The sequence below is a fragment of the Hyperoodon ampullatus genome (assembly GCF_949752795.1).
Source record: "Hyperoodon ampullatus genome assembly, chromosome: 11".
In the NCBI taxonomy this organism is placed as follows: Eukaryota; Metazoa; Chordata; class Mammalia; order Artiodactyla; family Ziphiidae; genus Hyperoodon; species Hyperoodon ampullatus.
Window position 1 is genome coordinate 59,641,303 of NC_136924.1, and position 14,620 is coordinate 59,655,922.

At 39.6% G+C, this 14,620-nt stretch overlaps 1 protein-coding gene across 1 annotated transcript; it reads left to right on the forward strand.

Moving 5' to 3' along the window:
• Window positions 1–1,850: 1,850 nt before the first annotated feature.
• Window positions 1,851–9,441, forward strand: NEUROD4 (neuronal differentiation 4; the record flags this gene model as incomplete). The annotated part of the gene is made up of 2 exons (XM_079715128.1): window positions 1,851–1,916; window positions 8,437–9,441. The coding sequence occupies exon 2, from the start codon at window positions 8,446–8,448 to the stop codon at window positions 9,439–9,441; it is 996 nt and encodes a 331-aa protein (XP_079571254.1). The 5' UTR covers window positions 1,851–1,916; window positions 8,437–8,445.
• Window positions 9,442–14,620: the final 5,179 nt, after the last annotated feature.

A 14,620-nucleotide genomic window follows, 5' to 3' on the forward strand; every position in this document is an offset into this window, starting at 1 on the left:
ACCATTCCTAGCATGTGTAATTTAATGACTCTGAAAATGAAGTTATTTTGCTGAGCGGATACTTCCTGGATAGGGATGCAAAAAAGATTTGTAAAAGCTTAGAGGTTTCCTTATGAACTGAAAAAAAGTATTAATTTCTATTTTCTTGTTTTCTGGGAAGGACAAGAGTCACATGACACCTATATCAGAATTTTTTTTTAAATTAACTATCTTAAACCTAAGGTATTCCTTTCAACTTTATTGGCAGTAAACTATCTTTTGTTTTAACCTTTTGCACATTTCCTTTCAACAAGGCATATTTACAGCTCTTCATCTCTATCACACACATGTGCTTACATTGGTAAAGTGATTTCCAAAAAGCCTGGAGGATTGCCTTCAAGTCAATTTCAAAAAGAGGCTGAGATTGGACCCAGAATCCTGTCTTGCTATTGATGGAAAAAACTTAAGTGATTAGGTCATTTTACAGATGTGAAAATTGATGCCAGAAGTAAAGTTGAACTATTAAAGATCATGCAGCCAATTGCTTATCCAAGCACCCTTCCCTTCCCTCCTCAGAATCACTAGAAGATTGCAAAATCCTTTACACCTTAAAAAGAACTCACAATTATGTACTTGATCTTGGTAAATTTTTACACAAGGTAGTATTCCAAATTTGACAATCTCTACAATGAAGATTCCACACTTTGACTTGGTAGCCTGGTTTACAGATAGCTATCTGTCATAAAGCATATACATGTATTTTCTTTAAATCTTTCCAGATGTAGTTTTCTTTTTTCTCTTCTAGCAATTTAATCTTACTTCAAAATGCCCCAGAAGTTTTAGGAATTATTTGATCCTTCTTTCCTTCCAAGTTCATTACCAATCAGGTGAACTTTTTCTACCTGAATGCTTAACGATATATTTTTGAAAAACAATAGCGAATTCCAAGGGGAGTTTATCTTTTAATAAAAGATAAACACTCAGAATAAAAGATTTTATTCAAGTGTCCTCAGAATAAAAGTGTCCTCAGAATAAAAGATTTTATTCATTTGATTTTTGTTTTTAAAATTTCAAACAAACAGAAAAGTTGAAAGAACAGTACAATAAATATAGATATAGCTTTGTCTATATTAAAATGAAAGGGTTTTAAATGGGAATGTTTGACAGGTTAGAAAGAAGGGAGAGAAAGATTCTTCTTCCTTCTATTTTTAGAGTTTGGAAGTTTTAAAGCCAAAGACTCCAATCCACATGTGTAAGGTAACAGTCAATGATGTTGTGTCGTGGGCATGTATCTTTCTCATTCTTTGACTCTTCAGACGTGGACCAATATTTTTATTTGCCCTTATTAGCTATTATTAGCTCTTATTACCTCTCAACTTCAGCAACTCTCCTCCCATATTCCCTTTCTACCAACCTCTATCCCCATTTAAACCAACCAACCAACAAACAAACAAACGAATGGCTAAGCAGGACCTGACCAGAGGAACCCTTTGAAGTGGGCGTGTCTTTCAGCTGTGGAAAGGGAGGAGTTAGATTGCGGGCAGTATCACCCCTCCCTGGACAGCTGGGAAAGCAATCAAAACTGCTGCAACTCCGAGCCTCCGGCCAGAGCGCAGGAGCTGCCCAGAGGCTGTGGTCCTGAAAGCTCCACTCCAGGGAACTAACCAGGGAGAGGAGGTACTGAAGACCAACTAAACTAGCTGCATGAGCCTAAGGCGTCCTGGAGGAGCACACAGAACTCCAAGGAAGGAGTAGAATAAGTAGCAGTCAGAGGAACCAGACCCGGGGGCATTCCTAAGAGGCAGTGGCCGGGTTTAACATGGATCGCTAAAAGCACCTCCTCCTATGATCTGGATGGTCAGGGAGACTTGGCTTCTCTGAGTCTCCTCCAGGACACAGATTCACAGAGTTCACGCCAGGGATTGCCACTGACAGAGGTGAGCCAGCGGGTGGGGTGGCATGGGGACTACTAAAGTTTCTGTGGGTAGTTCCTGCAGACCTAGAGGAGTAGTTGGTGTGAGGTAAGTCTCTTCTGGGATAAATAAGGAGGGAGCAGGATTTCGGAAACTTGAATAGAGAAGCAGAGAGAGTCAGAACACTTAGGGACAGATATTAAAATTGTAATAATGTCACTAATTCCCATAGCACCTGTCACTCAAAGTGAAACTCAGATACTCTCAATCATTTTTATAAAATAGAGATTACAAATTATCCTCCCATTGCTGTCAAGCCCATTCTTCCATTTTATTAATGCTGAAGAAAAGGGCCAGAAAGTTTAACTGCTTTCCTGAGGTGGCTTACCAAATACGTTGAAAGAATTGACCTAATCCACCACTCTGCTTACAGTTTTTTTGGCTCTGCAAAGAGTGAAGGGGGTGGGGTGGGGAAGGAAATGACAATAGAAAAAGGAATTAGAAAAGATGTTGGAAAGCCATGGGGCATATTCTCGCCATCGCCCCCATTTTCTCTGCTAAAAATCCTTAGACATTTGGCATCAGTGGTGGGACCTTTCCTTTTCCTCAGCTCTTTCAGATGGGAAATCAGAAGAGAAAGATTGTCCATATATATTTTTGCCTCCTCTACCTCTTGTCATTCACCCACCCCTAAAAATGTGTTCAGAAAAATAATAATAAATGTAAAATGCCCCCCTCATATTTTGACAGAGGGACCAGAGGTGAAATGCTGAAGAACAAGGGGGGAAAACTGAAGGATTGAGTAACTTCTGTTTGCAAAGTTCACCGTTAGGATCTGAGGCTATGAAAACTAAAGTATCACATGTCTATGCTGGATAAGGGGTGTGTGCGTGTGCACGTGTGTGTGTGTGTGTGTGTACAGGTATTAATCAGCAAGGAAAGTGGAGCATGTAAAAGTTTGAATAGGAAGAGCACAGAACAGCCTAATGGCTGTTTCCAGGCAGCACAACTTATGAGCACCCTGGTCTGCATTCTGTCTTCAGTGCAGACTTTGTAAATCCAAGCAAGGCATTCAGTCTCACTGATCCTTAGATTCCCCAGAAACTGGACTGAATAGTCCCCTTCCTGTTGTATTAGGATTTAGTCATAGGATCAGGAGGTGAAGTTAGTACAATCAGCTTTTAAGAGGAAAGACACTGTCTAATCACCACAAACACACAGCAAAAGCTCCTTACTCACTTATTTGTCAATTGAAACTTCTCCACAACAACTCAAAAATTAGTAAAAGTGTAGGATGAATTCCAGGACAACCCCACACAGTAGTAAGGCCCAATGACCTCAGCCCTAGTGATGAAAGTATTAGGTCGCCATAATCATTGCCTCAGCAAACATTTTTTACAGAACAGATTTTTTAAAAATGAAAAAAATGTGGAAAAAAATTTTGAATTTGAGAGAATTGGCTAAACTTAAAATTTCACAGAAGGATCCTAAAGAAAGGGGAAAATTCTGTTATAAAGTGTAGATACATAAGGAAATCCAAATTCCAAGATTAAAAAATAAAATGAGCTTTATAGGATCAGAATGTGTTTGGGAGTTGCAGGGGGGCCTGTACTGTGCCTCCAGAGCCAGTATTCATTGACTTTTGTCATACTGGAATGTGCTTCATGTATATTTTGAGAGCTAATTTCTTTTCTAGGAATTGGGGAAACCTAAAAATGGTGTATCAGGATACTTTGTGCAGTAGTGCTATAGACTTTCCCATACAGCTTCTATCAAACAATTGCCAACCCTTACATTTACATAATAACTTTACAAAGTACTTGCTTTCATAAAAGCTTCTAAATGAGACATGAAAGACAAAAATATTATTTCCATTTGCCCCAAGGGTAAAATAATTAAAATAATTTTTCTGTGCTCATATAATAAGTGAGTGATGGAACAGGGTTTCAGTTTTATGCTTCTTTCAATACACCTCTGAGTTGGTTCATTAACAGGCTGAGATCCATGGTAGAAATGGGTACCTGTTCTAGAGAGAGCCAAGTTGGTTTCCTTGATCAAAACTCAGTAGTGGGGCTTCCCTGGTGGCGCAGTGGTTGAGAGTCCGCCTGCCGATGCAGGGGACACAGGTTTGTGCCCCGGTCCGGGAAGATCCCACATGCCGCGGAGCGCCTAGGCCCATGAGCCATGGCCGCTGAGCCTGCGCGTCTGGAGCCTGTGCTCCGCAACGGGAGAAGCCACAACAGTGAGAGGCCCGCGTACCGCAAAAAAAAAAAAAAAAAAAAACAACTCAGTAGTGCATCACACATACTTTCAATTCTCAAATCGAAAACTGGATGTTTATCTTTTTTTATTTTTCTTCTGCTAACTTTTTAATGCATTGAAGATATTTAGGTGGAAAAAGTCAAAGGAAAGATTTTTTTCTTTATCTTTGAGGAGTCCTAGCTTTTACCTCTCTTTGAGAGACTCTTCATTTTTCTCCTCTGAGCTCTGGCTCCTGATTCTGGTAGGAAAATCTTATCCCCAATATTGTTTAATCAGAGACAAAAGGAAAAATGTCCAAGTGCCAAGCATGGTCTGTATTCCACCAGAAACTTCATGACCCTGAAAATTCATGTGACTGAGGAGGAGTCCAGCCAACTGCTGTCTCCCAGTTATAAAACAGGATGCAAGAGGCTAACTTCCTTCTGGAATATGGTGGAAGAGTTTTAGTCAACCCAGTAGAGGCAGCTGATAGAGCTCTGTTTCCTCACCCTTTGTAACAGAACAGGAGCTTTCATATTTAATTTCATTAGGAGGTTGGGGGAGTGGGTTTATCAGGGAATTTTTTGAAATGGCTGTTGAGATGGAGCCATTGGCTCTTGCTGGCATAAAATCAACATTAAACATAGAGTGTAATTATACCTATTTTGTCCACTTGGCCAGAAAAACTCATGGTGAACTTTAGGAACAAAATACCTAACACTTACATGGCATTTATGATGTCTGGCGCTATTCAAAGTCTTTAAATGTATTAGTTCATTTTATGCTCACAATAATCTGGTGAGGTAGGGCTATGATTATTCCTATTTTGCTTTTGTTTTTGTTTTTGTTTTGCGGTACACGGGCCTCTCACTGTTGTGGCCTCTCCCATTGCGGAGCACAGGCTCCGGACGTCCAGGCTCAGCGGCCATGGCTCATGGGCCCAGCCGCTCCGCGGCATGTGGGATCTTCCTGGACCGGGGCGCGAACCCGTATCCCCTGCATCGGCAGGCGGGATTATTCCTATTTTAAAGAGAAGGAGACTGAGGCACAGAAAGATTATGAAACTTGCCTAAGGTCACATACCTAGTAAGCAAATGAGCTGAAATTTGAACTCAGGTAATCTGACTCCAGGGTCTGTGCTGTCTAGCCACATTGGGCAAAAGGGAAGGTTATTAGGCAATTATCAGATGATCTTCTGAGCCAATCAGAGGAGGTTCCAAACAGATAAGAGGCACAGTAATTAATACAGTCTCCTTTTATTATTCACCCATGAGAAATAATTTTTATTTTTGAATAAGCAAATGTGTGAATGAGTTAGATAAGAAAACCCAAGACTAAACAGAAGACTAATACGGATAGTGTTTTATAGCATTTAAAGTTTACAAAATCCTTTCTCATATTTTTGACATGCAAAACCACATAAAATATATCGTATCCCTATTTTATCAAAGAGGAAATGAAAGATCAGAGAGCTGAGATAATGTGTTTGAGACCAACAACTAGGAACTAAAAGAATTGGGATTAGAATGTACATTATTCCAGCTTCCATGCTTTTGAAACTACACTACATATTCATGGGATTCCCTCAGAGCTAATGGACCAGTACCTATGGGAAAAGAGAAAGTTAAACTGGAGCCATCTACATCCTTTCCATGGTTAGTAAGAGAACAAAGATGAAAACTGGTTGCCTTTTATATTGTTTTAGCCAACATCATTTGGTTCTTTTCCTTTATACCTGCTGTAAATCTGATTTGAAAGCAGCTCTTTGCCTCTTACAGAAACCATCACATTGCGTTAAAGGCAAAAGGTAGTCTACTCTGTTCTCTTAATCCCACTTCGTCATAGACGTGAGGATTGACAGAGCTTGGCTAGTGTCCAGAGGTACGGAGGTGGGGATGATAAAAAAGCTCAAATGCAGAGGCTAGGTTGGTATTCAGTTTCAGGGGCAATTCAGGGGACTCTCCTTCTCTCCTTTCCACGCATGTACGTAAGACCCAGTGATAATGATGACAATGAAGAGGAGATGAGAGAAACAGAAGGAAGAGGCAAAGGAGAAGGAAACAGAGTAAAAAAGCAGGGGGGAATAAATGAATGAAAGCAACAAGAAAACAATTTGAAAGAGGAAGGAATCCTGGAATATGAGAGTTAAAAAGCAGAGAACACTTAAACTAGCCTCTCTTTGGATGAGGATCGTTTCCTGGTGGCTTGCTCTACTGATCCACATCTCCTGAAGTCAAAGTGCCTTTCTTTCTTCCCCATAGCTGTGATGAAAATAAAAAGGAGAAAAAAGCATAAAACCTAGTATTTGGAATCAGAAGAACTGGTGTTATGTCCTGCTCTACCTGCTGTATGTCTTAGCATTTCCAGTACTTAATTTACCTGACCTGCAGTGACCCCGACTATAAAATGAGCATAACAATCCCCTTTTCCCTTAAAGTTTTGCTCTAAGACTACACAAATGTTATTATAATGACATGTGGAACATTAGGTTTCCCAAGCCCACTCCATCCTCTTTAGCCTCAGAGTGCACCTGCCTCTGAAAGGTCTGTGTTACTTTAACAGAAAGTTAATTAGGTCTTTCACCCTCCCTCTGGATATCTGCCTGCGTTAGAAGTGCAGCTCAGCACACAAGCTCCATCATCCATATTAAAAGTGGGATTTTCTGACTTGGCCTGGCTAGCCAGTTGACCAATAGGTTCCAATGTGTGTTTTCAATCAAGCTGCTTACCCAGGAAGCCTTATTAAGTGAGTAAGTCAAGCTGACATGATTTCCGTGCTGATTAACATGAACCTAGGCTGTTTTTGCAATGCAGTCACATTAATTATTTATAGGAGGTAAATGAGGTTACAAGGAAAACAAGCTCAGATTACCAGAAACAAGTCAAATCATATATTTATATTTTTAAAAGCTATGTACTAATTCCCGCATTCATTGATTTGAGGCTCAAGCCTCAAGGATCAAAAAACATTTATCATGCTCTCCCCTTTCTAATATACAAAGGTGACGGAGGGTTTAACATTTCGAAGACTAGCCGGTGGAACTGGAATGCCCCAATGGAGTTTATTAGATACTTTTATTTGGTAAATTGTATACCTACGAATCTCTCAACAAATCTCAAAACAATTCAGGCTCTTCCAGAATTGAATGCAAAATATTGACTAAACCACCAGTCTCTTTTGGTTTTCAAATAAGTTTTACAATTGCAAATTTTTCATAGAAAATTCTGACTAAACAGTATCTGTTAGGCAAGTGAGTTAGTCAGACTATTTGCATGTTTGTCTGAAATAGTCTGCGCTATGTTTGCAGTCACTATGTTCTGTGAAGTTTAAAATCTGTTCCAGATTTTCCATTTTTAATGAAATCTTATAATAGTTGCACTAAAATAATCTTAAATAGGTTTGGCAGACTTCTGGCTTGTAATTCGAGCTGCTGCTGTATTCTTGTCTGAGGGTGTGAGATGCGTGTTCAATGAAGAGTTCTCACTTTTAACATATGGGTGGATTTGAAAGATAACCAGTGGTGACCTCCTCTCTTTTCCTGATCCTTTCTAGACACCATGTTACTAATACCTCTAACACCACTAACACTAGACAGACCACTGAAAAACAAAATGGTGATTGTGAGAGGAATATTTCATGATCATGTTGTATACCAGCAGAGTCAGTAGGAAACAAGGGATGTTATGAGTCAGATGTATATGTGTCTCTAAATAGAGACTGAGTAGTCCTTTGGAGAACATGTACAAAGTCTGAATGATCTCATTACAGTTTTTCATTTATTTTGTGGTATAGTTATATAACAGTTTTCTTATGTTATTGTTTGATATTCTTTTAAAATTTTGCAATATTACAATTATTGTTTACATATTATTATATAATATCAGAAGTTTCTCTATTTGGACAATAATTTATATGCTCACCTTAGCTACTTCCTTTTATGATCTGAATTCTGGGAAGAAAGAAAAACATGTTTTGAGTGGTATATCAGTTATTTTTGCATAAAATATCCATGAGATAAAGAACCTGAGAATAAAAAGAGTTGGGTATTGACTCTGCAATGAATAACCAAGTCAATTTCCTTTTCCTATAGTTGATTTTCTTATAAATGCTATAGTTACGTGAGTGTCCTGGGCATTTATCTGAGTTTAGATTAGTTATTTAGAATGGAGAACTTGGGCTAGATAATTATAAGTTGAATTCCAATACAAATTCTGTGCTTTACATCTAAGACATAAAAAGAAAATTTAGTTTTAAATCAAATCAGATGTTCACAGGCACTAACCATTGCTGTTTCCTTTTCCAGAGTCTGGAAATGGCAAAATCTTACATGAAACCCAAGGAGATGACAGAGTTGGTCAATACACCATCTTGGATGGACAAAGGTCTGGCTTCTCAGAATGAGATAAAGGAGGAGGAGAGAAGACCAGCTGCTTATGGGATGCTTGGAAGCTTAGCTGAAGAGCATGACAGTATTGAGGAGGAAGAAGAGGAGGAAGAAGATGGAGAGAAGCCTAAGAGAAGAGGTCCCAAGAAAAAGAAGATGACGAAAGCTCGCCTTGAGAGATTCAGGGCTCGAAGAGTCAAGGCTAATGCTAGGGAACGGACCCGGATGCACGGCCTGAACGATGCCCTGGACAACCTGAGGAGGGTCATGCCGTGCTACTCTAAGACCCAAAAGCTCTCCAAGATAGAGACTCTTAGACTGGCCAGGAACTATATTTGGGCGTTGTCTGAGGTCCTAGAAACCGGACAGACACCTGAAGGGAAGGGCTTTGTGGAGATGCTCTGTAAAGGGCTCTCTCAGCCCACAAGCAACCTGGTGGCTGGATGCCTCCAGTTGGGCTCTCAGTCTGTCCTCCTGGAGAAGTGTGAGGAGAAATCTCCTATTTGTGACTCTGCCATCTCTGTCCACAACTTCAACTATCAGTCTCCTGGGCTCCCCAGCCCTCCTTATGGCCATATGGAAACACATCTTATTAATCTCAAACCCCCAGTATTCAAGAGTTTGGGAGAATCATCCTTTGGGAGCCACCCACCTGACTGCAGTACACCACCTTATGAGGGCCCACTTACTCCACCCCTGAGCATCAGTGGGAACTTCTCCTTGAAGCAAGATGCCTCCCCTGACCTGGATAAATCCTACAGTTTCATGCCCCATTACCCCTCTGCTAGTCTAAGCTCAGGGCATGTACATTCAACTCCCTTTCAGGCTGGTACCCCCCGCTATGATGTTCCCATAGATATGTCCTATGATTCCTACCCCCATCATGGCATTGGGGCCCAACTCAATACAATCTTCACTGATTAGGGCAGTCAGACCAGCATTTCAGAGGAAGATGTGGAGACATTTCCCATAACTCAAGTGGTTGAGCTGAAGACTCAGTGACCTTAATGGAACCCTATAGATACATATCAAACAAACATATCAAACAAAATAGTCCCAGTCTGTTTACACCTGTCTCTCTTTTCTCATCAACTTTTCACATTGTATTGATTCCTTTATTTAGGGTCTTAAAGTGAAATTATCTGACTCTTTACAATCATGTGAAAATAGAACAGAAGCCCTGGATCCTATCTTAGTGGTGCCAAAAACTCACTGAATGATCTATGCCAATTAATTTTTCATTTCTGGCCTCTGTTTACTTACTGGTAAAGTCAGTCAATTGTTATAAGTCTAGATAATTTCTAAAGTCCTTCATAGTTCTGAAATTCTGTGACTTTGGTGATCACTCCTATAAACTTCTTGAAAGTAGAAGGATTGAGGAGTAATAGGAAATGGACACCGTGCGTGGAATGATCGAATGGAATTGCCAAAGGAGCACCAGTTGCATGTCTCTCGTGGACTTGATGATAGGACTTCTTTGCATTTATCTAAAAATAGCTTCCAGAGGCTAACATTCTAACTTGGCTGTCACTGTGAATAATGTTCTTTAAGAGATTAGCTCTATTTCTTGTTGGGCTGAAAGCTGAACATATCTTCCATAGTAATTTGAGAACCATAATAGAGATCTCATACCAACTTGCTTCTTGATGACATTTCAAAAGCACTTTTCTCAGTGCTAGAGGTGGGGCAAGCAAGTCACTGAAACCTCAGACTCCTACAACCACTGGGACTTGGAGAAGTCATCTAGACCATTTCATGGCCTTCATAACCTGAGGGCCCTGGAAATTCTGATGAAGCTCAGGTACTGCTATTGGAATCAGCAAACAACCCAGGCCACATTCAAGAGCAATAAAATGGCTGTTGGATACTACCTAACCATCGTTTGGGGACTCTCTCCAGCTCACACCCGCCCATGGGAAAACCACTAGGTTTTCTTTGGCAAGATGAATTTCATTTGGTTAAGGAAAAGATGGTTAAAACCACTAGCTTTTGTCCACACATATATTCTAGAAGCACAAGCACCAATCGATTTATTGACCAAACTTGAGTTTTTCCAACATATATATAATTCTTTTGTCTCATTCCCACTAATTGTTACCTCTTCCTCACTTCTAAAATATGTTATTACATATTGTAGATAAATTTCAAGTGACCAGACTTAGGGATGCAGAAATCAAATCCAAGGTCAGTGAATGCTTTTACCAATTTATGTCTTCACCACAGGTTTATCCTGATTTGCAGGATGTTTATTTTTCTTCATGTAACTCTTCTTTCCTTTATATCAGCAGTAATTTTGTCAAGCTTATTTTTTTTCCAGAGAAATGTGATCTGAGAAATTTCACTGTCCTGTTCAATCTGCCAGGACAATTATTTAAAGCAAACCAAAAGCTTAAATGGTTTACATGATAGTGGATCACATCCTGCCGCTGCCAGAGAGGATAAGTTTAGGAAGCAGGCAGGGTACACAAATAGGGCCAATGAATAAAATTGATAAGGCAGATTAGTATGTCATTTTCTACAGCTTAGCTATCCCCTAAAACCTGCCAAACTATTTGTGTATCTTGACTTTCTTTACCCTCTTATTATCTCTTTACAGTCTAAGTCATTTTCTTTCCGTTTTGCTTGCAGCAGTAATCCTGCTGTTTTTGTACCCTTGGTTTGTAAATCCACTTGAAAGTATCCTTGCAGAGAGCTCTTAAACCCCATCAGCCACCAAAGTGGTTCCCCTCACCACGATTTGCCCTAGAGGGAATTGACAAGTAAAATGATTTATAAAGCCATCCTATGTGCTTTCTGAGTCTATACTGGCACTTACCTTCCTGAGAGGCTATGGGGGGATCTATCCTTGAAGCTAGCATTTTGTGGCATTTAAGTTTGTAGATAATGAATGTTGTCTGAATTATTTATTAGTTATTATTTATTTAATTTATTTCTCCATTCCATGCAAATTCCTTGGGTTCTAAACATGTGCTTGCAAACCCATCCTAAGACTTCATTTGGAAAGTCGCTCATAATTTTGCTAGAAATTCCTGAGTTTGGGGGTGAGGGCAAGGAGGAAGTTAGTGCAGAGTTACCTGTAATAATTTCATTAAAAGCAGCAATAATTTGAATGGCTATGCAAGGTAATAGTTTTAGATTTTTTTCCTTCACTCTAAGATGAGCCAGTTATTTTTTGGGAATCTGTTGTTTATGCTTTTGGGGAGTATGGTACCCATGAACCAGTGTGGGATTGTTCAGAGAGACTTTATAATTGAATAAAATTTGGAAATGCAGTGTAATTGGAAAGAACCTACTCTCCAACCCCGGATGGTCTTTTTCTTCTGGGGACTTTACCCGATAATGCAAAGCAATTGCTTAAACATTTTGTAAAAAAAAGTTTTTCCTCTTTTCCTAGCAGAAATAAAGCTGTGAGTCTTCTTAGACATTGTGTTGCATTGTCAATCTTAAAAGTTCTTCACTCTCACCTATTAATTTTCTTTGACTCTAAATCCTGCGAGCAGCAGCAGAGTACAGGCTGGCCTATCAGGAGGATTTACACATCCCATATTTCAACTGATCTTGCCAGAAGACTTGAAAGGTCCAAACCAAGTAGCTAGAAGGCTAGATGCACTCTGCTACTCACATAATCAACCATGCAATTGAGAAAAAAACACATCTAGGGCTTTGAGCATTCTAAGCCATCAAACAGGTGACTTAGATGACTTACAGAGAGGTGGACCACAGGAAGATGAACTATTATCCAAATTTAGGTGGGCCTACCAACTCTTCAAAAAATTATGAAGCGTGTTTTTTGGCAATAGCTCCGTCTCATGATTTTTTTCCTTCAGATTTCTCCAGTTAAAATTTTCCAGAGGGCTTCTCTGGTGGCGCAGTGGTTGAGAGTCCGCCTGCCAATGCAGGGGACATGGGTTCGTGCCCCGGTCCGGGAAAATCCCACATGCTGCGGAGCGGCTGGGCCCGTGAGCCATGGCCGCTGAGCCTGCGCGTCTGGAGCCTGTGCTCCGCAACGGGAGAGGCCACAACAGTGAGAGGCCCGTGTACCGCAAAAAAAAAAAAATTCCAGGGTCCCTTTTTACATGCATAAACTGCTGATGACATAGAAATAATAATGATGATGATGATAAAAATAAACTTTAACAAAATATTGTTGGTTAATCAAGGGAGAGAATTTGTCTAAAATAGTTAAGAAACAAAAATTACAGAATGAAAGTCATTCTCCCACCCCATCCTCCATCTATCCAGTACCCACTCTCCAACTAGAAACCACTTTTTAATTTTTAGTTTACTAGTTACCAGAAATCTTTTATGCATATATAAGAGAATATTAGGTACATTAGGTACAAATATGAAGTTAGACTATCCTCTCCTTTTTTCTTCTGTTTTTGGTAGCATAATATAACACAGTTCTGCATACTTTATTTCAACACATACATCTGAGTAGTTTCATATATCATCAAACTTTCTTAATTCTTTGTTATAGCTGGTTAACATTTTAAGTAAAAAAAACATAATGTATGATATTAAATTACAAATTTTGGATTTTTCCAATTTTTTGCAATACTGAATAAATAATAATGTACGCATCGTTTGATGCTTATTAAGAGAACATTTAGCAAAGAATATTCTAGAGGAATACAGATAAACTGACAGATACCAGCCACAATCACATCTAGCTGTTAGAAATGCTTACTATGTACTGTCACTTTTCTAGGTGATTTACATGTATTCCTTCAATCTAAAACAATCCCTCCAAGGGAGACACTATTATCATCCTCATTTTACAAATTATGAAGCTAAGGCATAGAGTAACCTGTTCAAGCTCACACTGCTAGTGAATGGTAGAGCCAGGATTTGAACTAGATGATTTATCCAAAAGGTTTGGTTGTTTGGCTGCTTGGCTGGTAGGTACATAATGTTGTCATATCTACAAAAGGCTAGAGCTGGTGGAAGAGGAGGTACTTTTTGACACCCCTCAAATTGTCCATATGACATACGGCACCCTGTTGTATCTGTGACCCAGGCTGGCCCATACCCAAGGTCTGAAATGCAGCCTGAGAAAAGACTCTCTTTCCATTGACAAAAGCTCAGCTTTCAATTGTACGTTGTCTATGTAGATATAGGTTAGCTCACAGATCAATGCTTTGTTTCTTGAAAGTGCCCATCTTTCCGAGGGCTTAAATCCATTTCATGGCTGTCATCTTATATATCTTTAGAGTTTTAGGAAGAAAGTTTTAACAGGGAATTATCGATATGAAAATAATAAAATCTTTTACAACATAGGAGCAGCCTATCTTCAAGATTATTTTTTTCTATCTATCTAACTTCAGAGTATAGTTTGGTGCATTAATTGCAAGCATTGGCTTTAGGATCTAATAAATGATATTTTAGTTATGTAACTTACTAGTTGAATAACCTTTATTAAATTGATTACCTTGCGAAACCCTCAGTTCCCTCAAATTTAAAAGGGCAATAATAGCAATGACTTCCTCATAGGGTCATTCTGATGAATTAATTGAGATAACAAGTCCAAAGCACATATTTAATAAATGGTATTTATTACTATTCATGTTACTATTCATTATTCTTTTTTTTTTTTTTAGGAGATGTTTGGGGGTAGGAGTTTATTAATTAATTTATTTATTTTTCCTGTGTTGGGTCTTCGTTTCTGTGCGAGGGCTTTCTCTAGTTGTGGCAAGCGGGGGCCGCTCTTCATCGCAGTGCACGGGCCTCTCACTATCGCGGACTCTCTTGTTGCGGAGCATAGGCTCCAAACGCGCAGGCTCAGTAGTTGTGGCTCATGGGCCTAGTTGCTCCACAGCATGTGGGATCCTCCCAGAGCAGGGCTCGAACCTGTGTCCCCTGCATTAGCAGGCAGATTCTCAACCACTGCACCACCAGGGAAGCCCTGATTCATTATTCTTTGATTACTCTCACACTGACTTTTCTCTTTGTCTCTAATAATATGACTAGGGAGTGCTGATGGTGACTGCAGTAGGCTTATTTAGGGAGTCCATAGAGATCTTTAGTTAAGAGGGTTGAATCAGACAGACTTGGGTTTGAATCTAACTGGCTGAGTTCAAAGCTAACCAGGCAACTTATTTAA